The sequence below is a fragment of the Dama dama genome, chromosome 15 (assembly GCF_033118175.1).
Source record: "Dama dama isolate Ldn47 chromosome 15, ASM3311817v1, whole genome shotgun sequence".
Lineage (NCBI taxonomy): Eukaryota > Metazoa > Chordata > Mammalia > Artiodactyla > Cervidae > Dama > Dama dama.
This window is the reverse complement of record NC_083695.1, coordinates 36182692-36207347: the sequence shown is the minus strand read 5'-3', so window position 1 is coordinate 36207347 and position 24656 is coordinate 36182692. Positions and strand designations below refer to the sequence as shown.

General features: G+C 48.2%; 1 protein-coding gene and 1 non-coding gene across 7 annotated transcripts in view; one reads left to right on the top strand and one right to left on the bottom strand.

The window, feature by feature from the left end:
- KCNMA1 (potassium calcium-activated channel subfamily M alpha 1) overlaps nt 1–24656 on the top strand; it is a 755545-nt gene that overhangs the window by 198975 nt on the left and 531914 nt on the right. For 5 of the 6 annotated variants that reach the window (XM_061161908.1, XM_061161907.1, XM_061161903.1 and 2 more), the window contains exon 2: nt 23255–23416. In XM_061161908.1, coding sequence (XP_061017891.1) covers nt 23255–23416 — 162 coding nt within the window. Of the gene's footprint in view, nt 1–1531; nt 1635–23254; nt 23417–24656 lie in introns of those variants that run through there. The other variant, XM_061161905.1, reaches the window with a different exon arrangement.
- Nucleotides 1189–1260, bottom strand: TRNAC-ACA (transfer RNA cysteine (anticodon ACA)). The gene has a single exon. It is a non-coding gene; the product is annotated as a tRNA-Cys (tRNA).

The following is a 24656-nucleotide window of genomic DNA, read 5'->3' as shown; positions in this document are numbered from 1 at the left end:
AATTAATATTGGCCTTCATTTCTAACCCCTTATGGAGATACAGAAGATCCCTGTAATGAGAGCACCTGCCCACTGACAGCCTGTCCGAGCTCCGCTTGGCTGCTTACTGGCTGTGTGACCATGGGCAATTGACTTCTCTGTGCCCCTGGTCCTCATCTGCAGAATGGGCGATATTAGTACCAGTTGTGAGGATGAGAAGGATTACAACCCCATTGCCAAGCATTTCTTACCATTTTGATCTTACAGCTCAGGAACTTGAGTTTTCGAAGGGTTAAATAAACTGCTGCAGTTTGTGCGGCAAGTTTAGATTATAAAACAAAGCAAACAAAAGATAAGGCAGATCTGCAAAGCCGGGACTTTTTGTCCTCTGTGACAGCATGCCATTCCTCTGGCTAGATTAATTCTCAACTCTTAAGTCAGAGGCTGAGATGTTGATGTTCCAGAAGTCCACTCTCCCGGACAGAGACTAACATGCTGTTCATGGGTTGACTGGACATTTGAAGTTAGATGCTGGCCTTGGAAGGGTTGAGGGAGGGAATACTTAACTCCCAGGTTTGGGGAGGGAAGGGACTCTGCTCATCTCAGAGAATCAGACCCCTCTCTTATGTTTTCAAGGGCCTTGGGGTGGGGGACAGCATCCTGAAAATCTGACCTGCTGTAGCAGAAAACATGGCTTTGACCTACCTGTAAAATATCTGAAGGTTTCCAAGTTCACACTAACTCTGTCAGCAGGCAGCCCTGGGTTAGCGTGGACTGGAGAGGCAAGGAAGGCATTTGGTTGGTTTTCATTTTTCTTCTGTGGTCTCTGAGCTTGAGAATACAGAGTCCCTATCCCCTGGTGTCCCCTTTCTCTTCATCAACAGTGACACGCTGTGTCCACATTCCCTCTTGGCGCCGTCCTAAGGTATCGGGCACACAACAGTGTCTGCCTCTTTTCAGAATAAAAATTATACCCCTTATTTTTCAGAAACAAGAGGGGTATAATTTGTGACTAAAACCAAGGTGCTCAGACTGTGAAAATATCTGCTGCTTGGATGTTTCTGTGTCGATTGAAAGTGAAAGTGAAGTTGTTCAGTTGTCTCCAACTCTTTGTGACCCCATGGACTGTAGCCTACCAGTCTCCTCCATCGCTGGGATTTTCCAGGCAAGAGTACTGGAGTGGGTTGCCATTTCCTTCTTCAGGGGATCTTCCCAAGCCAGGGATCGAACCTGGGTCTCCCGCATTGTAGGCAGATGCTTTACCATCTGAGCCACCAGGGAAGCCCTCAATTAGAGAAGTCACTTCTAGCTCAGATCTGGAGGAGAAGAAACTCTTTATTTGTTAGTGAGAAGCCCTTTGTGAGTGTCTTCCAGTGAGAAACGGGACCAGTCGAGCAAGCATGGGCAAAGCCAAGTCTCCTTAATTTATTCATTGACTCTCTTTTTTTTTTTTTCAGGCTAGAAAACAATCACATACCTTTGGCCAAAACCAGTCCTGGGGCAGGAATCCAACAAAACTTCATACTAATTAAATAATCTAATTTCCAAACAGAGACCCCAGCTCAAACTACTGTCTTGCTAGCAGTAATGCAGAGATGACAAAAGGATCAGTCAACAGAGGCCCATCATTTCCTTGAAGTTCACATGGACACTCACCAAGGTTAGGGCTTGGCCGGAGCTTCACCTGAGTTTTGTTGGGGGGGGGGGCAGTAATCTGTAATAGTGAGAAATACCCTAGTTAGAGGAAAAAGTGCTATAAACTGGATGACTTAAATAAACAGAAATTAACTTTTTCATAGTTATGGAAACCAGAAGTTCAGAATCAGGGATTTGCAGGTCTGTATTCCTGAAACCTGCAGAGGAGGATCCGTCCTCGCTCTCTCTAGCTTCCAGGGTGGTCGTCCATCCTTGGCATTCCCTGGCTTGCTGCTGCAACACACCAGTCTCTGCCTCTGTCCTCGTGTGGCCTTCTTCCTGTGTCTCTGTCTTCTCAGGGCCTGCTCCCCACTGTTTTACTCTCTCCTCCTTTCATAAGGATGCACATGATATTGAATTATGGGCTCACTTGGTTACATCTCCAAAGACCTTATTTCCAAATAAAGTCATGGTCACAGGTACTGGGGTTTAGGACATAAACATATTTGGTGAGGAATGCAGTGCAACCCATTATGTATAGATGCCTTGCCTGAACACTGGAGAGATGGATCAGGCTTTCTTCTGCCAGTGTGAAGAAGTAAACAAGCTGGGGTTCTCCTGGGAATCAGGTTCCTGGAAGGAGGAGGAAACCGCAGGTAGAGGACTTAAGCTCTGAATGTCCTTTTTCCCAGATCTGTGTTTCCCTAGATGGGGTCTCCAGACTAGTAGCATCTACATCAGCTGAGAACTTGTGAGAAATGTCAGTTGTTAGGCCCCACCGCAGACTTACTGAACCAGAAGCTCTAGGGTGGGGCTCAGCCACCTCTGTTGGGTGGTTCTGATGCTACAGTTCAAGGATTATTCTTCTACATGCTTGCCTTTTGTTCTTACTGTAGTGCTTTCAGATGGGGTTGCCTGTTGATGCTGGTAGATGTTTTGGGTTAAAATAGATAGTAATAGTTCTGGAACTTCCCTAGTGGTCTAGTGGTTAAGACTTTGCCTTGCAGTGTAGGGCATGTGGATTTGGTCCCTGGTTGGGAAGCTAAGATCCCACATGCCTTGGGGTCAAAAAACCAAAACATAAAACAGAAGTGATATTGTAATGCATTCAATAAAGACTTTTAAAATGGACTACATTGGGATGTCCCTGGTGGTTCAGTGGTTGAGAATCTGGCTGCCCATGCCAGAGACACAGGTTTGATCCCTGGTCCCGGAAGATCCCGTGTGCCATGGAGCAACTAAGCCAGCAAGCTGCAACTTCTGAGCCCACGAGCCTAGAGTCTGTGCTCTACAACTAGAGAAACCACCACAATGAGAAGCCCGCACACCACGACTAGAGAGTAGCCCCCACTTGCCTCAACTAGAGAAAGCCCATGTGCAGCAATGAGGACCTAGCACAGTCATTAATTTTAAAAAAAAAAAGGTCTATGTCAAAAAATCTTTTTTTAAAAAATGTATATAGTTCTTTGGTCTAAGTCAAACAAGTTCTGTGACTAGCTGTGAGCTTTTGACATGCTTTATGCACTGAACATTGAAAATTTCCAGGAAGGGAAACAGTAGCATTTTCAAATTTCATTGATAAAAGAACTCCTTCTGTATGGAGTACCCCAATGGACTGGCATTCCGTAGAGTACGCACTGGGAAGCACTGCTCTCGTCCACATATGAAGGCATTCAGCAAACTTTTTATGAATCATCTTCTAAGAACCAGGCCCTGTGGTGGGGGAATAGAGCAGTGAAGACGTAGTTTCTCTCTCCATGGAACTAAGAACTTGTACCGGGGCTGGCACACTGCAGGCTGTGGGCCAAGTCTGCCCTGCCATCTGTTATTTTTTTTTTTTAATGGCCTGCTAGCTCAGAATGGTTTTTTCATTTTTTTTAAGAGATAAAAAATTTTTAATAAAGGATATTTTATGAAATGTGAAAATTCTATGAAATTCAAATTTCAGTGTCCATAAATAAAATGTGATTGGAACACAACCACTCTTGTTTGTTTACATTTTATCCCTGACCACTTTTGTTCTGTGATGACAGAATTGAGTAGTTGCCAAAGAGATTTTAGGCTCCTGCAGAGCCTAAAGTAGGGCTTCCCAGGTGGTGGTAGTCATAAGGAATCCGCTTGCCAATGCAGAAGATTCAGTAGACATGGGTTCAGTCCCTGAGTTGGGAAGACCCCCTGGAGAAGGAAATGGCAACCCGCTCCAGTATTTTTGCCTGGGAAATCCCATGGATAGAGGAGCCTGGCAGGCTATAGTCCATGGGGTAGCAGAGAGTCAAACAAGACTGAGCACCCATACATCCAGAGCCTAAAATATTCACTAATGGACCCTTTACAGTTTGCCAACTCCTGCTCTATGGAAGCAAAGAGGCTGTGAGCAAGTATTTGTGGATGCCTTGAGTGTTCTGGAGGAGGAGTGAACGCTCCACATGATTAAAGAGCTTTCCTCACTCAGTGGAGGTGGAGGGGCCATTGGGGAAGGCTTGCTGGAGAGAGCTTAAGTCTGAGTGGGAAGACTGGAATATGACTGGGTGGAGGTTGTTTCAGGGAATGGTACATGCAAATCCATGAGTCATAAAGGAGACCCACTCATGGAAGGAAGGGAAGAAAGTCCAGTGTGGCTGGAGAATAAGAAAGGTGAGGCTGAGAGTGGTTTCACATGTGATCAGATATAAGGCCAAACCCAGACATCCAGGAGCATCCCTGAAGGCCATGCTGAGGATGCTGAGCTCGACCCTGAGAGCAGTGGGGAGTCATGGAAGAGTCTAAGAACAGGGATGATAGAAGTGATGTAAACTTTGCAAGATCTCTCTGGCTTAGTGTGGAGGTTGGATGGGGCACTGGAGCAAAAGCAGATACCTTATTAATTATGAAGCCTAGCAGTCAGTCTGGGGAGAGAAGGTGTGGGTAGAGGGAAATGAGTGATTTGAGATGCAGAGGCTTTCTGTGAGACTCACCGCCCTCGTGCTGGACCTGTGTGCTGTGTGATGGCCTTCTACACGATGGGCCTGCATCGTCTTAGACCCGGACTTAGTAACGAGCATTGATTGCTTGCCGCACACCTACTACATATCCATGAGGCACAGTGCTAGATGTAGAGATATATTTATCTTTATTTAGAATATAAGTGTTTATAGATATAATAATAAGAATATACATATTCTTGTTATATATTAATGTTTACAGATGTAGGTATGTATTTGTCTAGAATATGTATATTGTATAGATATAAGAATTTATAGTAAATGTATTTTATAGAGTACATTCTAAAGAATGTATAATATATATTTCACAGAATATACATATATTCTGTGAAAGTGAAAGTGTTAGTTGCTCAGTCATGTCCAACTCTTTGCAGTCCCATGGACTGTTGCAAGACTGCTCTGTCGGTGGGATTTCTCAGGCAAGACTACTGGAATGGGTTGCCATTCCCTTCTCCAGGGGATCTTCCTGACCCAAGGATCAAACCTGGGTCAGCTGCAGTGTAGGCAGATTATTTACTTTCTGAGCCACCAGGTATGTGCCCCTATATATATTCTATAGATATGAAAATTAATATGTCAGGTTTCTGACTTCAGGATTCTTAATTGGAAGGGATGATGGATGCTTGAACATATCGAGGGCTGATAACCAGAGGAACAAATAATACTGTGAGGGGACAGAGAGTAAGGGTTGAGTGAATATCACTGAGAGGTGTTAATTCTTATTAAGAGATCTGGAGAGGCTTCATGGTGGAGGTGCCTTTAAACAGTTTTGAATTATGTCCTGCATTTGGAAAGGAGCAGAAATGTAATTAGTCCAACAGGAGCAAAGCAATGGACTTGTGACAGTGTGAGGTATGTATACAGCGAAGTGCTCAGGAAGAAGTGTGGCTGGAATGAGTGATGAGTGGAAGCTTATAGAAGGAGAAGAGGTGGTCCTGAGGCTCCTGATCTGGCATGGGACTTGACCTAGTCTTCTGATTGATTTAATGTTCTTGCCACCTTAATCAAGGCTGTGCTGAGACCATGAGCAACTCTCAGGAGTAAATCCGCAGGGCAAGAGAAGACTCTCTTTCTCCGATGGCCAGGGGCCCTGCCTACCTCATTTCATGACCTCCTGAGGCAAGTATAAACAATAAAACACACCCCCTCCCCATCACCTTGTTTATAGGCTCAGCCCCTTTATCCAACAGGAGACTGTTGTATTATCAAGTCCTCTGGGGTTCCTAGCCCATTCATCCCATGGCTGTGTCTGTTTCTGACCTCTGCTTTGACATTCTTCTTCTGGGTGATGCCTGCCCCTCAAAACTGTGAGGTTGTTTTTTTTTTCTTTTTTTCAAAACAAATAGCTTTTTATTGAAGTGTGGTTGGTTTACGATGTTATATTTGTTTCAGGGGCTTCCCAGGTGGCTCAGTGGTAAAGAATCTGCCTGCCAATGCAGGAGATGCAAGAGGTGCAGGTTTGATCCCTGGGTCAGAAAGATCTCCTGAAGAAGGAAATGGCAACCCACTCTAGTATTCTTGCTTGGAAAATACCATGGACAGAGGAGCCTGGTGGGTTGCAATCTATAGGGTGGCAAAGAGTTGGACACGACTGAGCATGCATGGATTAGTTTCAGGTGTTTAGCAAAGTGATTTAGTTATACAGACATACACAAGTGTATATCTATTCTTTTTCAGATTCTTCTCCATTATGGTTTATTATAAGATATTGAACATAGTTCCCTCTGCTGTACAGTAGATCATTTTTATTTGTTTTATGTGTAGTAATGTGTATATATATTAATCCCAAACTCCTAATTTATCCTCCTCTTTCCCCTTTGATAACCATAAATTTGTCTTCTATGTCTGTGAGTCTTTTTCTGTTTTGTATGTTCATTTGTATATATATTTTTAGAATCCACATATGAGTGATATCATATTTGTCTTTCTCTGTATGGCTTCAGTTAGTATGATAATCTCTAGTTCTATTCATGTTGCTGCAGATGGAGTTATTTCATTCTTTTTTATGGCTGATTAATGTTCCATGTTCATTATCCATTCATCTGCCAATGGACATTTAGGTTGCTCCCATGTCTTGGCCGTTGTAAATAGTACTGGTGTGTACATTGAGGCGCATGTATCTTTTTGAGTTAGAGTTTTCGTCTTTCCTGGGTATATGCCCAGGAGTGGAATTGCTGGATCATATGGCAACTGTAAGTTTTTTTTCTTCAAGAAACCTCTATACAGTTATTTATAGTGGCTGCACTGATTTATATTTCCACCAACAGTAGGAGGGCTCCCTTTTCTCTACACCCTCTCCAACATTTATTGTTTTAGAGTTTTTGATAATAGCCATTCTGACCAGTGTGAAGTGATACCTCATTGTGGTTTTTTTTTTTTATCATTTTTCTAATAATTAGTGATGTTGAGCATCTCTTCATGTGCCTGTCGGCCATCTGAATGTCTTCTTTGGAGAAATGTCTATTTAGGCTTCTGCTCATTTTTTGGATTGATTTGTTTGTTTTTTGTTTTTTTTTTTTATATGGAGATGTATGAGCTATTTATATGTTTTGGAAATTAATTGATTATTGGTTACATCATTTGCAAATATTTTCTCAAATGATGCAATTGGCAAGGGCTTTTAATGAGGTTTTTCTTGGTTCTTGGTCCTGTTTTCAGGGCTGTGACACAGGGTTACTTGCAGTCTGAGTCTTCTGTCATGTACCATAACATACTTAATAAAGGTGTGTGATGATGATAGGCCCCTTAAAAACAGTTTGGCGGATTTATTTTTAGATGTCTTTTCAAAATGGTGAAATAAAACAAAATACAGAAAAGTGTATAAAACATGAAAGTACAACAAAAAAGTGAATGATCATGAGAAAATCCATGTAACCAACCAGGTCAAGGAATAGAATGGTGCCGGGGTCCCCAGGAGCTTCTCCTCATGTCCCTTCTCCTTACCTGGCTTCTCACCTCTGATGCCTCATTGCCGAGAAATGCTTGTAACAACTCTGTCCAGCTTCCAGTCAGAAAAGCAGCTGCAGAAGGAGAAGAAAAACAGAACCTTGGTATTCAGGCAACAATCTGACCTTTCTTCAGAGCAGCCCACACAAAGGAGGTCTGGTCTCCGTGAGTTCCAGGGGCCAGACTGACAGTTGTTATGGAAACATGGGGCTCTCAGGACGGTGGCCCAGGTGAGGGCCACAGCACTCAGACAGGGGCTCCCATCCTGCAGGGCTCTTGTCTCGTTGCAGCTTCTATATCCTTCTAACAAGAAACTCCTGAGATTTAAAAGCAGATCCCTCTCTGGTGTTACCTTCCTCCCAGCATCCTCCTGATCCAGCCGCACCTCAGTCTGGTAGATGGAGCACTAAGGGAGGGAGAGAATGCTGCTTTTGGTCCAGGGGAGACTGTGGGTCCATAGGCGAGAATGTGGCAGAACTAAGTAAGAGTTCAGTAATCATTCATTAGTGAACTTGACGTGCAGGTTTCAGACATCTTTGCAAGCTGATTTTTCTAACAATTGTCTTGGGCCCATCTCTGATTAGAGTTTGTGTTTGTGGAAGGAGGCCCATCTGAACAGGCATGAGGCGAAAAGCAATCTCCATCGGAAGAGAAGGCTGAAAGGCTTTGCCCTGTCTTCTAGGAGAATGGTGTGTGTGTCTTTTGAGATTTCAGTTCTTGAATCACTCACCCCAGTAGCTCTTCAATATTTATAATGGGTGCACTGCAATTAGATTTGCAAATTCAGAAAATTGGGGGGTGGGGAGGGCTTCTGTGGGGAGGGAGGCCCCTGTGTTTGCAAAGTACGTGGGTTGCATACACTTTTCTTTGGCTTCCTGTTGACTCTATTTCTGACTTCATCTTTGGGTTGGACCTGCCACTGTGTCAAATGTGCCCTCCTGACCGAGGTCTGGAGACAGGGAAAGGGTGTGGGTGCCCCGGGGGTAGCGAGCCGCCACGTCCAGACACTCGTGTGCTCTGTCTGGGTGGAAAACCTCATCTGAAGCCAGACTGAATCACACCAGTTTCTAAGACATTCTTCAACCATGTTAGGCAAAAGAGTCCCCCGCTGACAAGCCAGGATAGAAGGAAACCTGATATAATTTTGGAAAAACCTTCTTTGAGAAAGAAGGTTCTCACAGCTGCTGAGCCTCTCCCCGACATCCAGGGTTGGAGGGGTCCCAGGCCACAGGGAGGAGATTGATGGGTCCAGGGGTGCCAAGTGGAGAGTGGAGGCTTTGCAGGGCTGGGGTGCTGGCCATTCCTAACTCGCAGTAGAAGGAGAAGGAGAGGCAGTTGTCAGAACACAGTAGAAATAGAAGAACCCTCCCCTCTCCCCCGGCTGTTGAATTATTGTTATTATTTCACATTAACAGCCAGGCCAGACTCTTGCATTTGGCTGCTGTTTTGGAAATCCAGATCCAGGCTAGGGTTGTGGGAACCCAGAAGCATAGGAGGCTGGAGTTTCAGAGCCCAGCCAGGCTACTGAGGTGGGTGCAAGCTCAGAGCACAGGGAGACAGGCCTCTCTGCAGACCCCCAGCGATCTGCGCCTGGGTCCTCACACTGTTAACATCGCTGGGTCTTGAGTGTATCTGTATGCCTCATCACCTGGTCATCCCTCTGCCTCCTGAGGTCTCTCTGACTTCCTGGGCTTTGGTTTCCTGAATGGGGGTCATGTTTCCCATTGGGAAAGGCTCTGGGGCAGGGGGAGTGACCTTTATTGCAACAGCTCTTTTGACCTGAAGCCAAACCCCATCCAAGTTCAACAAATGGAAGAGGTGGAAAAATATTCAGTCGGTGAGGTCTATAGGCACGTATTGGGTTAGGTCCTAAATTGTGGTGGAAATTTTCCTGGAACAGGGTAGATCCTTTTGTAAACAAGAACATTCATCTTTTTTTGACTGACGTGCCTAGTGAGGCATGTGCCTCTCAGAAGCCCCATGACATCTATTCTTGTTTGGGATTTGGTGTTTGTATTTGAAAATGTAGCTGCTAGGAGGAACAGCAGTGTGGGAGCCAGCAGTCCTGTTCAAGCTTCAAGTCATGGAAACTGGCCTGGTTGGGCCAGGATGTCGGTGGTGCCCGGGGAAGGGCTTGCTTTTCCAACGCCTCTTGAGCCGTGTTTACTCATTCAGTGTACATACCTGCTCATCACTTGCTGTATGCCACACACTCTGGATGTCTTAAAAAATGGACCTTGACTTCAAGGATCTTTCAGGCTCATTGGGGCATTCTGACATGCATGGATGAGAAGACAGCTAAGGCTGCTAGCCAGGGCCCATGTGGTGTTGAGAGAGAGGAGTGGATCGTGGGCCCTGGGGTTAGGACATGGGGGGCTGTCTGTCATCAGGAGACAGCATCACTGGGCTCCTGGGGCTTGATGAAGCAGAATGAAGATGGGCGGAGAGAAATGCAGAGGGCATTCCTGGGTGGGAATAGCTGTAGAGGTCACGAGGGCTGAGTCCTCCCAGAGAAACCTGGTGGGGAAGCGGGCTTCGTTAGGAGTGGGAGGGCGGCCAGCAGGCCTGAAGACTGGGTCTTGGGGATATGGAAGGAGCAGATTTGGCCAAGGCAGTTCCTCCCTGGAGCTTACCCTCTAGTGGAGATGGGTGGGAGCTTACCCTCTCGTGGAAACTGAAGGGGAATAAGTGCCCCCAGGTATAAAGTTGGGCAGTGGTAATGGCTGAGGAAGAGTGCTGCAAGCTAAGGGGATGAAAGGAATCCACTTCCCTTGGCATTCCCAGGGACTTTGCTCACCAGTCATTCACCTTTTTTACTCCACATTGCTTTTGTCTGTTGACTTGGAGGGCATTGTTCAACCAGCCATCAGCAATTCATCCCACTTGCTCTCTGATGGTAAATACTTTCTTTCCAGATGCCTTTTGAACAATGGTTTGGGGCCTGGAAATAGTGTCCCTGTTTCCAGGGAGATTGTTGAGGTTCTGTGCATTTCCTGCTGTAGAAGCAATGAGGGCTGCAGAACTCAGAGTGAGGCTCGGAACTCAGGACTCCATGGTATGGCCCTGAGCCCTGAATACTGATGCATTCCCTTCCCTCTGCTCTCTGGACCTGCTCCAGCTAAACTGTTAGAGCCCCGAGGGACCTCATCTCCATCCCTTGGGTCCTATCTTTCCTGGCCCCAAGGCTGTCCCTGTATGGTGTGACAGACACGCCCTGGGTTCCTGGTCACTATGACCTCTCTGGGCCTGAATTTCTCATCTGTAGCCTGAAGACTAGAGGAGTGGTCCATAGAGTTTCCATTGGGTACTCAATAAACTTTAAAAATCATAGATCATTTCAGAGGGCTGCCAGCTTTTTATTTTGACAAGCAAGAAAGAACCTGTCAAATGCCAGCTCTAGCATCATTGTCATTTCATTCAAAGGGCATGTTAATACCCAACCAAGGAGTGATGACATAATGTCAAAGAAAAGGATATTTCTTCCCTGGGGAGGAGTGTTGGATGTTTTTCACTGCCGCACACACACATTACACTGTGCTCCTGCTTTCCACTTCCAAACTCCAGCGTAGAGCAGCACTGCTCTGTGGCCCAGTGGGTGGGGACCACGGGACTGGAGCGCCTGAGAGCCAGCTTTCAGGATGCTTTGCTGTGGGGAGCCAGATCCTCTTCCTGATGCTCAATCTGCCACCGGCTTCCTTCCTTCTTCTACTTTTCCCCTCTTGACCCTTCCACTGTCTCTCTCTCAGCAACTCCTCTCTCAAAGTGGGGACACTCCAAACTGCCCTGGGCTGCTTTTTAGGAGCTGGGAGAGGTAGAAGAGAGGAGGAGCCCATGACCTCCCTAACCAGATGAACTGGTCCTTCAGATGTCAAAACTCCGTACCTTTGGATGGGATTCAGTTGTTTCCCAGTCAAGTTCACATTCTTGTTTTTATTCCATTTGCCCTTTTTCTACTCACGTGAGTCATAAAAGTTAACTGGGCTATGATATAGAGATTTCTGCCTTCTTTTCTGAAAATGAAGGTTTTGGATTTCCTCTGGGTCTTAGTTATCCGTATCCAGTCTGTTTTGACTAGAAACAAAGTGGGCCTTTACTTTGGTGAAGAGGGCAGAGGTGGGGTTTACTGTCTAGAAAAATCTGGATTCCCATCCTGATGAGCCCTCTATTAGCTGTGGAACCTTGGGCAGGTCATTGTCCAAGGTCACACAAGTGCATGCTCTGGCACTTAGTCAATAAAACTGTTTACTGCCCTCTCACCACTTACTTTGCATTCATCATCACAGTTGATCCTCATAGATATTCTCTGAAGAAGGTGTTTGTACGCCTGTTGTTCGGGTAAGGACACTGATGCCGGATAGAGTGGAGCGACTTGTACTGGGTTGTATAGCTGGTACGAGGGGAAGTCAGGAAGTGGACTCCGGGGACAAGGATCCCCTGTGCCTGCCACCCTTTTTGTGCTGTGTCTTAGTCATGGGGTGGTCTACTGAGTCTTTTAAATGAACAAGCTGTGTTTCCTTGAAGAAGCTTCTACCCTTCTATGACCCTAGGCTTCTTTCTAAAGGGAGGGAACCAGCCTACACATGTTCTCAGGTCCCTTACAGCTCTGACCTCTACAGATCTCTGACTCTGAGATGCGTTTCGTTGAAAAAAGAAACAAATCTTTTGAAGGGGTTTGAGTGCTCTCCATGAAACAAGAAGTCCCTCTGGGTTGCCTTCCCATACAGTGCCAGATTCTTCCTACAGGGAAAAGGGGTTTGTATTGAGCATATAGGCCTAAGTGGGATTTATAAGACTGTACTAACCATAGACCTGCAGACAGCCTTAGTGCCTCAGTTGCTTATCTTTAAAATGGGCATAATACTGCCTAACTTACAGTCTTGTTAACAGGACTCACCAAGCAAATACAAGGCATTCAGAAAATTGTATCTATTATCACTCTTTCTGAAGATCTGGTCCTGCCTCAGACCTGCCTTCTGTGGGTACAAGTGATTCCTCATCTGGAGAACAAGTGTGATTTTTGTCTTCTGACTTGAGCCCCTGTGACGGTTTTCTTGTGCCTGTGGTTCTTGAGTCATTCTCCCAGGACAGGGCAGGCTGCCCTCAGACTGGTAGCTCAACCACCATGTCTTTGCATGTGAGCAGGTTGTTGTGGACCCGGCCCGGCCACTCTGGCTGAGAGGTCAGAGCTGAGGTCTCTGCTAATCCAATTCCAAGTCCCTGAGGTCCAGATAGTGAACTCTGGACTGTCACTTCTCTGTTCCCATTTTGTTAAACTGATTGATTGAGAAGGAGATTGTTATTTTGCAAACATGGTGTATAGGCTGAGATGGATGCATCAGTCTTGAAAGTTCAGGGTTGACTTATTAATTTTAAGCAACAAGTGTGGCACATATCACCATGGGATATAGTGTCTAACGGGTCACTCTATTCCCTAACTGGCACCCTCTCCCGTAGACCATTTTTCCCACACCCTATCTATACATGGCTGATTATAACCAGATGTCTGTACTACACAATTCTGTTATTTAGAAGCCGTAGGGTGTAAGACAATTGTTTCAATGCTAGTAATAAGGAGCATTTTATAAGGAGATTCCATCTCTTCTTGGTACATTTTGCCTATCCCGAGGCAGCAAGGAAGAGGAAAAAAACATGGCCTTTGGTCTTAGAATAGACTGGATTTAAATTTCACCTCTGCCACTTAAAAGAGGAAAATTACCCATCCTCTGTGAGCCTCATAACATTCCTACCTTGCAGGTTTGTTGTGAGGATTAAATAAGATGGTGTAAGACTGCCAAGGAGAGAACATGGCTGGTAGAGGCAAGAAGGAGTCAAGGATTTCCTAACAGCCAGTTGACCCTCTCAGTCCCCAGGCGACAGGTGAGCAGTGTTGAACGTGAGAAGAGCCAGTAAGGACCCCCCAGTCGCACATTGCTGGGACACAGGGAAGTGCAGGACTCATGGTTCAGAGGCAAGAAGGAGTCAAGGATTTCCTAACAGCCAGTTGACCCTCTCAGTCCCCAGGCGACAGGTGAGCAGTGTTGAACATGAGAAGACCCAGTAAGGACCCCCATCGCACACTGCTGGGACACAGGGAAGTGCAGGACTCACGGTTCAGAGGTCAAGGTCAGCCAGTTTCAGAGCTAGATAGAACCTTGGTGGGTATATCCATGACCCCTTTGAATTGGAGGCAAGGAAACCTGACGCATAAAAATGGTAAGCGACTTGTTGACGAGCACCCGGCTTTTTTTGCTGTCACCCTTTTCCTTCCGTGACGACCTATGTCTTCACATACCATGCAGGCAGGCTCCTAGGAGTGTGAATCTGGACAGGGTATCTGGGAAGCCAGAGCTTAAAATGCCCATGACAATGAGTTATCTTACAACCAGCAGAGAGACCCAGGCGATGGGATGGTTTTCTGACATCCCAGAGCAACTGGCCTTGTCCAACTTCTTTTTAAGCTCCTGCAGCCTGTTTCTGTGGATGCTGCTCCTTCCCTGGACATGTAACCTGTAGTTAACAAATGTAGTAGCTGCTGGACGGGTTGAAGATGAAAGTGTTATTCTCTGAGTCATGTCCGACTCTCTGCGACCCCATGAACTGTAGCCAGATTCCTCATGGGATTTCCCAGGCAAGAATACTGGAGTGGGTTGTCATTCCCTTCTCCAGGGGACCTTCCCAATCCAGGGGTCAAACCTGGGTCTCCTGCATTGCAGGCAGATTCTTTACCATCTGGCACAAATGTGGTGCCCCATGTACATCTGGGTCCTTGGGGGCTGATGAGGCTACAAGGTGAAGGGGAGCTCCCTCCTACCAGGGGCAGGTTGGATGGTTAGAACTTCCCAAGGGCAGAAACCAATCCTGCCTCGTCTCCACCCCCACCTGCCCAATGTCAGGTGCCCACCTCCTCCCTCCTCTCTCTTTGCAAAACCCTGTGAAAATCCTAGCTGGCGGTGCCCACATTATGCTTTATTTGCTTGAGCTGCTCGAGGCAATCGGCCTAATCCCTAATACGCAGGATTATTGGTACCTGGGAGAATCCTGGGGCTGGGCCACCCTTCTGGGATGTGAAGGAGGCTGTAGGGGGCAGCAGGAGGGGATGGGAGACAATTTCCTCTTGAGCTGTTTGGAAGAAGTGGGAGTGGCTGGAGGACAGATCCGCAGCCGTTAGGCCTGGTGAAGAATTGTGGCAGAGGGACAGGATGATCGTCTGTGAGGGTGCCCTGGAGCCCTGTGGGTTTATAGGTGTGGATGTTTAGGCATTTCTGGGTCTTGGGCCAAGCTGTGGCACAGGATGTCAGCACATTGGCCATGAGACAGAGCATCTTATAAAAGCTAAAATGGGCCTATGGGTTTTTACTCAGTAGATTTCAAACTTTTTTTCTGCAGAAAACCCCTTCACTCAGGTGCAATCTAGCCCAGAACCTCAATAGGTGAAAATGCTCAATGTCACGGTGATTTGATTTTCACGGGGGCTGGGGGCCTTGCCTCCTCTGCTGCTGCTTGCTAACCACCTAAGGCACCTAACAAAACGCACAATGCTGGCCTTTAAGGGACAGAAAACTATGGATCTAACCCACCACTCCCCATCATTTCCCAGATGGGGACTCTGCTTACTTTGCTTAGCGAGGTCAGGTGACTGGTCAAGGCCACACATCCTGTGCCTGGCAAAGCCAGGGCTAGAATCCAGGCTTCCTAACTCATATCCCAGAGCCCTTGGCCCTGCTGTACTGTGCTTAGTCGCTCAGTTTTGTCCGATTCTTTGTGACTGTAGCCCACCAGGCTCCTCTGTCCATAGGGATTCTCCAGGCAAGAATACTGGAGTGGGTTGCCATGCCCTCCTCCAGGGGATCTTCCCAACCCAGGTTTCCCACACTGCAGGCGGACGGACTCTTTACTGTCTGAGCCTTGCTACCATCCCTCTGACAGGAGACTGGGACTTCTGGATTCCTGCTTTGTGCTCAGCTGAGGGCAGCTGCCTGCCAGGCTGCTGGCTCAGTTTTTCGGGGTGAGAAAGGGCATGGAGGAGCAGGGGGCTGCTGCTGGGGAAGAGTGAGGGCGGGGGTTTCAGGCAGACTGAAGCAGGATCCATCAATTCAGGCTCAGGAGAAATGGCTTTCTGATGTTGACCAGGGAAATGCGAGGATGAAGTGGGACTATGAGACATGAAGGGAGGGCAGATGGAGGTTTCTGGGTCTTCCATTCCCCCACTGCCTTCTGGATGTTGAGCACTCAGGAAGTACTCCATAGCACCAGCCCTGGACAGAGAGAGGTCCAGACATGGGACTCCCAGGGATGGGAAGTGCTCTGGTCCTGGACAGTGCCCCACCCCAGAGGCTCTCCAGGCCTGGCAGCATCAGGCCAGGATGCCCTATTAGGGATGCAGACTGCACTAGAGAAGATGTCTCCTCCTCTGGCAGCATCTGCATAGAGAACCTCATGCTTAGCAGGAGGGCTCGCAGCCTGTCAACTCGGCCACATTCATTTCCCATCTGACACTCTGCTCCGTGAAGGGTGATTTAGGGTTCCAAGCTGGTTCTTGGCCAAGAAAGGAACCGTGTTCCTCTGTCCTTGATTTAACTGCCCTCTTAAGGCACAGCAGCCTTGAAGAAGGGTCTCTGTGGTACATGCAGTACCCAGACATGGGCCAAATTGAGCGTTCTGATGGTAACAAGCCTCTCCCGGGCCCTTCACGACAGTCCATAATCCTTCCACGCACATTATCCCTGAGAGGAAGTCAGCTCAGGTGCTTGTCTGTCTTTGGTGTCAGACAGCTGGGTTTAAATTCCGACTGTGTCTTCCTGGGCCAGCTGATTAAGCCCTCGTCTGCAAATGAGTGTGTTGAAACCTGCCTCATAGAGTCACGGTGATGATGTTCAGAAATGGTGGTATTGTTTCTGGGTATTATCATCCTTACTTATTAGTAATATTATTTGTTTTAGATATTTTGCTTGCTGACAACTGACTTCCCATCTGCTACAGCTCTCCCTCTCTCCCTCCTTTATCTCTCCTTTCACCAAGGTGCATCAAGTGCTTACTTACTCTGAGCTTATAATGTTTCATTGTTGAGGACCCAGCCATGAACACGAGAGACAGAAATGCTTCCCTCATGGAGCTTATAACCAGTGATGATTATAGTATGCCAGCTACCAGATGGTGGAGGAAATACTTGGGGAGGCATGGAACATAGATGGGGGTGATGGAGTAGGGGATTGGTGGAGGGGTGGGGTGTCACATTCAAGGGGGTGGCAAGAGAGTTCTCAATGATAGGTTAAGGATTTGAGCAAATAATAAGGTGAGGGAGCAGCCATGGCTATCTGGGGTGGGCATCGGGAGTCAGCCAGTGCCATCAGCCCCAGCTGGTAGTGGGCCTGGAACGTTCTGACAGCACAAAGAGGCCAGTGAAGCTAATCAAGCAAAGGGGGTGAGTGGGAGGCTTGTAGGATGATGGCAGAAGCGGGCTAGATCAGGTGGGTTGGACTGTGTGATGTCTCTGACTTGTCCTCTGAGTGGGATGAGAAGGACTTACATTTTGAAGCATAGCTTTTCTCCGTGACGATCACTGCTTCAACAACTTCCTAGATCCAACTGAAATGTTAACTAAACCCAAGACAGACTTGGAGCTTTGCAGGAGGTAGGTGGCCTCAGCGGGGATGGGCAAGGTGACTCTGGAATCTTCCTCCCTCCCTGAGGCAGTCAGCCAGCAGGGGTGGTGCCCAGGCTGGCCTTGGCACCTGGCACCTAGAGGTGAACGAGTCCAGCTGAGCAGCAGCAGGTGTGGCCGAGGCTCCCAGGGAGGGTGTGGCTGGCACAGCAGGCCACCTGGCAGGACCTGTTAGTGCCAACATCCTGTTTGTGCCCAGGGAGATAACCAGGCCCTGCCCGTGACAGGCGGGTCTCTGAGAGTTGAGCCTTGATGCCATCCTTGCCCGCCCATCATAAAAAAGATGGTACTTTCAGAAAGTGCTGGACGCCGCCTGACCAGATTATATGGGAGGGCACATCCGTGTTTACAGAAGGGGTTTTGAGAAATGAAATGGCTAGTCCAAGGCCATCCAGAAGAGCTGGACTCGAGGATCTTTTGACCCTCAGAGCCCTTCTTACCACACAAAAGACTCGAGGCTCCCAGTATCCTGGGTCCAAAGCAGGAAGGATGAGAGAGAGAGAGAGACAACCTGGACCAGAGGACCAGGAGCAGTGGGGTCCTGGGATTAGCACAGGCCTGCTCTCCCGGGCTGGGCCTGGGCCATGCCCACTGTTGGGGAAAGCTGAGCCCCTTGAAGACGAGAAGTGTTTCCCTGTGGGGCCCCCACACCAGACCAGGTGGAGACTTCTGCAGTCCTAGGAACACGAGGACTCCAAATTGCAGGCTGGCAGGGCAAGGATCTGCTTGGGAGTGCTGGGTTCCCTGGGCTAGATGTGGCGGAATCATCCTGTCAGGAGGCAACAAGAGGGAAGGGAAACAGAGCTAGCTGGGGGGTTGTGTCTTGGCTCGGTGGGTATGGGGTGGGGCAGGGTGCCACCGAGCAACTGGGCCTGTGCGGGGACCACTCCCCCCACTCCACGCCCTCTGCGTTCTCATCCATTCCATGAGGGGGTTGGCATCCAAAGGCACGGCTGAGGTCCCTTCTCAGGTTTTGGTCTTTGACCTGATGGTTTGGGGGAAATGCCTGATCGTCTAACAGAGGCGTGCTTTGGACAGTGAATATTGTGTGGGTGACGGTGGTCCAGTCAGGCTGTTGGCCACAGGGGGCATGGGAGGGGTGAGGCCATGTGCCCAGGCCCAGGCCATGGGAGCTGAGAGCTGCCTGTGTGGGCATGTGATGGCAGGGGGCTGCCAGCTACTCTGCTGCCCCGGGTCCCTCCAGCCTCCTGTACGTGCAGCCCACCCTGTCCTCTAGTCCAGGCACTGAGATCAGAACTGTCCTGTGTTGCCCCCAGAAGCTGTGGCTTCTTTTACACAAGGCTCTGGTGGGAGACAGGGCAAAACAGAGCCCCTTCCTTGGGTGGGGGGTGTGGCTGTGGCCTGACCTCCACCTTCCAGGGCACCCCCAGGCACCACCTGGTCTGTTTTCTTTTTTGCTTCTCCTTCCTCCTTGCTCCTCTCTTCCCTCCAAGGCACCCTTTTCTTCTTAGAAAATCTCTCATGATCTTTCTGAGGCTAGGGTAGCTAGAGCCTGTAGCTGGTGGCCTTCTCTCTCTTACACACATGTTCACCACCCCCATCACACCCCACCCCACCTCACCATGACTTCTTGGAGGGTGAGCAGGGATCAGGGCCAGCTCACTCCTGACACCAGGGGGAGCCTGTCTGGCCCAGCTTGAGTCCTCCTGGCAGAGGGACTGGGTCCTTCTCTGCAGTGGCAGGTGGAAGGTGTGAGGATGGAAGGACACCCACTCTGCCGTTCAGAACAATAGCCCCGTTCCCTGTCGTGGAGCACAGGAGAGAGAGCAGGGTCCTGGGACCCAGGGGCCCGCCTCTCTCTGGTCCTCAGTTTCCTCATCACAAGGGAGGTTGATCTAATGGAGCATAGAGGGATCTGAGAGGTCCAGGGCTGCCTGTGTAGGAATCCATGACCCCGCTGTCCTGGGGGAGTGCCACACAGCTCCTGCTGGAACCTCCACAAGTTGGGTGCCTTATCTCTTGGGGGCTCATTTCCTAGTTAAAGCCTCATAGCTGTTAGCACCTATACTTGTTTATCTTCTGTAACTATTAAGTTTTCACTATGGTCTGATGTCCCTCCCAGGGCCTTCAATTGATGGCTTAGCTTTAAGTGCCCTGAATACCCTTGGAGCCAGCCTGTCCCATCAGTGGGTGCTCAGCCACGCCAGCTGTAACTACCACGCCCCTAGCCCTGTGCTAAGCACTGTGCACTGCTTATCTCACATAAGCTTTGCCACCACCTTCCTGGGGTCCGCCTGCCAGTCCCCATTTTACATGGAGAAGGCTGAGGCTTGTGGGCTAACATGCCCGAGGTAGTCAGCTTGTACATGGCAGAGCAGACCTAAGTCCAGATGGGTTTGCTGGAATTCTCAGACTCTGTGAGCCTTCCTCTGATAAATGCCTGCTCTCAGTTGGCCTGTCTGTAAAATGGGGATAATTTCACCTGCCTGTTGGATTTATTATAAGGTCTAAGGAAAATAATGCAGAGAAGACACTTAATTTTTAGTTTCTGGCACCCAGTTCTGGCTTGATGAATGATGGTCAATCACTATTGTATTGGACTCTGCTCCTTACCATTCCTCTCCTGCCAACTCCCACCCCTATATGTACCCAGCAAGGCCACTTAACTTCTCTGGGCCTCTGCCCCCTTTCTCTGGAGCAGAGATTATACCTGCTCTTGGTGCTTTGGCCAGAGTGAGGTCAGAGGTGCAGAAGGACTTTCCCTTCAGTCCAAGGACACTAACCTGGCAACCTAGCATCAGGCTTTGTGATGTTCCCGTCTCCCTGCTCCCCCAGCCACCACCCCAAGTCCTGTCTCCCACACATAATTATGCTCACAACATGTAGTGTAAGCAAATAATAATGAGACTATTATCTCCCTTTAGTCTGTGCTTTTCCTTTCCTATCATAAAGTAATTAAAATAATGAATGCCTTGTAAAATAGGTAAGCGGGCTGGCAAGAGAGCGTTATCTGCCATATACCTCTTGTATTCTGAATTATTGATGCAGTGAAACCACTGTGTCTGGGGAGGACTCCCTGCCTCCCAGCGCCTTGCATGCCGATTCCCTCCTCCAGAGTCAGCCAGTGGCTGGGGAGTCTGTACCCCAGGATTGAGGGGCAGAGAGCTGGCTAGTTCTCCAGGTCGAGGCCCTGGACCAGTTCAGAAATGTCTCTAGGAGGCACTGCTCAAAAGGAGACACAAAGCCTCTGATCTGAGGGCCTTGCCCTGATCTCTTCCCTGTGAGGGCAGAGGGAGAAGCTGGGATCAAGCTGGGATCAAGCTGGGGGTTAAGATGCACATCTCAGTTCATATCAGGGCAGGGATGATCGAGTCAGGCCAGAGTGATCAGAAGCCGTGATCCTCCCCCTGGGGTTTCCAGACCAGCTGCGTCCGCATTTTCTGGGAACTTGTTAGAAATGGGGGTTTGGGAGTGGGGCCCAGCACGGTAGCTGCACTGGGTCTGAGTTGTGGCACAGGGATCTTCCATCTTCACTGTGGCATGAGGGATCTTTAGTTGGGGCATGTGGGGTCTAGTTCCCTGACCAGAGATCAAACCCAGGCCCTCTGTGTTGGGAGTGTGAACTCTTAGCCGCTGGACCACCAGGCAAATCCCTCAGCACTATTTCTCCACAAGCTGCCAGGTGATGCTCCTGAAGTTTAAGAACCACTGCTAGAGTGTCTGTGGTTACAGGAGACATAGGAGGTAGTGAGACTAGTTAATAACACATGTACTATCATGTGCCATTGGGCACTGTTTAATCCCAGCAACACCTATAGGGCAGACAGTCATCCGAAGAAGGTCCTGTGAGTCAGAATGGCGGAATCTACACCTTCAGTTACTAAAGGTTGCCCCTGGATCAGGGTCTCTGTCTCTTCCTGGGCAGCCACCTGTGCAGCCTCCATATGGCCAAGACTCAGGGCCCTAACAGGCCATTGGGATTGGCCTTAGGTGGCTTGGGTAGCTGGCTCCAAAGATGTCATCAAGTAGCCCCCAAATATACCCACCCAGTGCCCCACTCCAGGGCTCCTTTCGGATTGTTCCAGTGCTGGGGAGCCCAGTACACTTGGAAATTAAGCATGAATGCCTGTGTAACTGGTGCTCAGTCTGCCTTCCCAACGCCCTGAGTCAGGGGTGGCTGGCGGGGGAGAACCAAGCGTCAGGAGCAGCTTCCTGCCTGCCTGCAAGTCCCCAGGAGGATGACTCATTCAGTGCCTCCAGCTCTCCCTTCCTCCCTCTGTTCCACCCCCTCACCACAGACAAAGATTTCTACCTCTGCCTTCCTCCTCACGCCAACTTACAATGATCCCCAGGGTCAGTTTGTTTTGTTAATGGATTCTAGCATTTTAAATGATGAACATAATTTTACTGACATCTTTTTGAAACATCTATGTCTGCAAAAATAATCTCAGTAGTTATTTGAGTAGGGGGCCCAGTTAAATTTTAATTTAATTTTAAATGAATGTGTTTTAAGTATAAGTATGTCCCATGCAGTATTTTGTTGTTGTTCAGTCCCTAAATCATGTCTGACTCTTTGCAACCCCATGAACTGCAGCACACCAGCTTTCCTGTCCTTTACTATCTCCCTGAGTTTGCTCAAACTCATGTCCATTGAGTTAGTGATGCCATCCAACTATCTCATCCTCTGTTGCCCCCTTCTCCTCTTACCCTCAATCTTTCCCAGCACTGGGGTCTTTTCCAGTGAGTCAGCTCTTTGCATCAGGTGGACAAACTATTGGAGCTTTAGCATCAGTCCTTCCAGTGAATATTCAGGGTTGAAATCTACATATTTAAACTGAAAAATTACTTGTTGTTTATTAGAAATTCAAATTTTGCTGGGCTTCCTGTATTTTATTTGGCAGCCCTTAAGCCCAGGCTCTGTAGTCAGTGAGGGGCTGACATTCATAACCCCTTTTACTTTTTCATTCATGTCTATTAAGCCAGTTTTATACTAGGCTTTCTGTTGTGCACTCAGGATTCAGCAGTTGGAGGATGCAGACTATAAAAGAAATAAGTAAGAGAATTACAGAGTGTGTTACAAGTTTTAGGTGCATTGTAGAAAAATAAGGCAGAAAGGCAGCATCATTAGTAGATAGTTGGAATTTTGAAAGAGTAGCCAGAGAAGAATGATTGGAAAGGTAATATGTGAAGCAAAGACTTGAGGGATGTGAGGGGTAAGCCATGATTCTTAGTGGGGGAAGAGTATTCTAGGCAGAGGACACAGCGCATAAAAAAGCATACAGTTTAGGGCCTCATGTGAGGCTCAGTTATTTGATGAGGTCAGCCTTGTTTCCTCAAGCACATTTTTAGCCATGAAGGGGAATTTACTGTCTCCTGTCTAAAAAGGTCTGTGGTGGATTTCAGGTACCGCTGGATCCAAGTGTTCCAATGATGACATTAGTATTCTACCACTTCTCCTAGTTTCCTCTGTGTTAGCTTGATTCTCAGAGAAGGGTAACCTTTCTTACTCTTTTCAGCAAAATCACAGGCTTGAGTTGTATTGGGTTGGCATAGTTCACATAACCATCCTTGGCACAATTGCTATTGCCAAAGGGATAGACTGGTCTGATTGACCAGTCTCCATTCCTGGAGACAGTGTGTACCTTTACTCCCTTTTGAACCATGCAAATTGAATGAGAAGATGGAGATTTCCTTTGGAAAATCGGGTGTAGTTGTGAGAAGGGTATGAAGGCTGGGCAGGTGGAGATTACAGAATGCCGACTTCACTTTCTTCCTAGCCACTCTCATCCTAAGCAGGATGGTTTCACTCTTGAGCTTTTTGATTTTTTTTTCCTTTAAAATGGGAAGAGAATAATTTCATTCTTCTTTCTTTCACAAAAATAGTTTAAGAGGAAACAAAGGAAAGATTCTTTTTAAAAAAGATTTGAAAAAAACAATCAAAGCCATAATCCATCCCTTCCTCCTGACCTCTGTACCATCAAATCAGTTCCACCTCAGCAGGGGTCTGTCTGGCTTTAATTCTTTTGGGTAGAATATGTTTTTTAAATCCTCTTGGTGCCCACGTCTCAATCCTTGTTCTCTCTGTTGCCAGGAGGCCCAGAAGATTAACAATGGCTCAAGCCAGGCGGATGGCACTCTCAAGCCCGTGGATGAAAAAGAGGAGGCGGTGGCGGCCGAGGTCGGCTGGATGACCTCCGTGAAAGACTGGGCGGGGGTGATGATATCTGCCCAGACGCTGACTGGCAGAGTCCTGGTAAGTCCCTGGCCCCCTCCTCACATGAGGAGGCCTGCTCTCTGGTCCACGATCTCTGCCTTTATGGGGATGTGGTGTTTCACTCCGTCTTCTCCAGACCATTGGCTGTTGCGAGGTGGGGGTGAAGAGTGAGTGCTTACGTGGGATCATGGAGAGACTGGCGTGTTTGTGCACATCTGAGCCAGTGGTCTGTGGGGGGATTTACAGAGTGAGCCGGTGTCTGGGGCAGAGAGGGTCTATTGGGGAGAATGTAGAGCATTTCCTCTGCTAGCAGAGTAGGTGTGTATTCTCACACACACAGTGCACACACAGACACACACATACAGCTTGACTATCTTGGTGAGAAGAAAGGGTCAGAGAAATGTGTGCTCAGAATTCTGCAGAGGCTCTATAAATATGGGATCCAGTGAGTTCTGAGTGTATGTGTGTGCTTGTGCATGCACAGGTATGCATGTGTGTGTTCGGTGGCCTTCTGAGGGTGTTACTAGTGTCCTCTGGCCACCATAATTTTCAGAAATCCCACCCTATGTGATCAGAATCATGCCCGTGGTGGAAACCCTCAGTCATGCTGGTGATGAAACTCAGCAGCAGCCCACCTGTGACTGTTGGTCCCATGCTTGGAGCGTTGTTTGTGTGACCTTATTTCTGAGGTGGCTGTTCTCAGCCCCACCTGCAGCCTAGGCTCATCCTTCCCTTTCTCCGTGCACTTACTGCATTCTCTCTGATCTGCTTGTGTGGAGCTAGGCTTCATTGACCGGCTTCATGAACTCCTGGTTCTTGGCAAGTATTGTGGGTGGAACAAGCCTGAAGTGACCAGTAATCCCTATTTGCCTGGGGAACCTGGGACATGGTTCTTTTGGTGCAAAGACTGGGAAAGTTGTGTGAACAGATATGAGTTGGTCACCTGGTCAGGCCAGGCTCATGCCAAGGCTGGGCTTCTTCCCTGGGTAGCCCTGTCCACCAGCTTTCATGGGTCTGATGAGTCAAGAGTTTCCTTGAGAAGGATGTGACATTCTAAATAACACCCTGTGATTCTGGAAGCTGTTTTGTATGGACTGTCCTTCCTTGTCCTGATGCTGGGGCTCACTCAAGAGTCATTTGGCTTAGACATAGAATGAATGGGGATGTCCTGGTGGCTCGAGGGTATCAGAGATCAGGCAAGGATGCTGAAAGATAGATGCCATCACTTTTGATGTTTCATGGCAAAAACTCAGTGAGAAGGTGACCACAGATGTTGGGA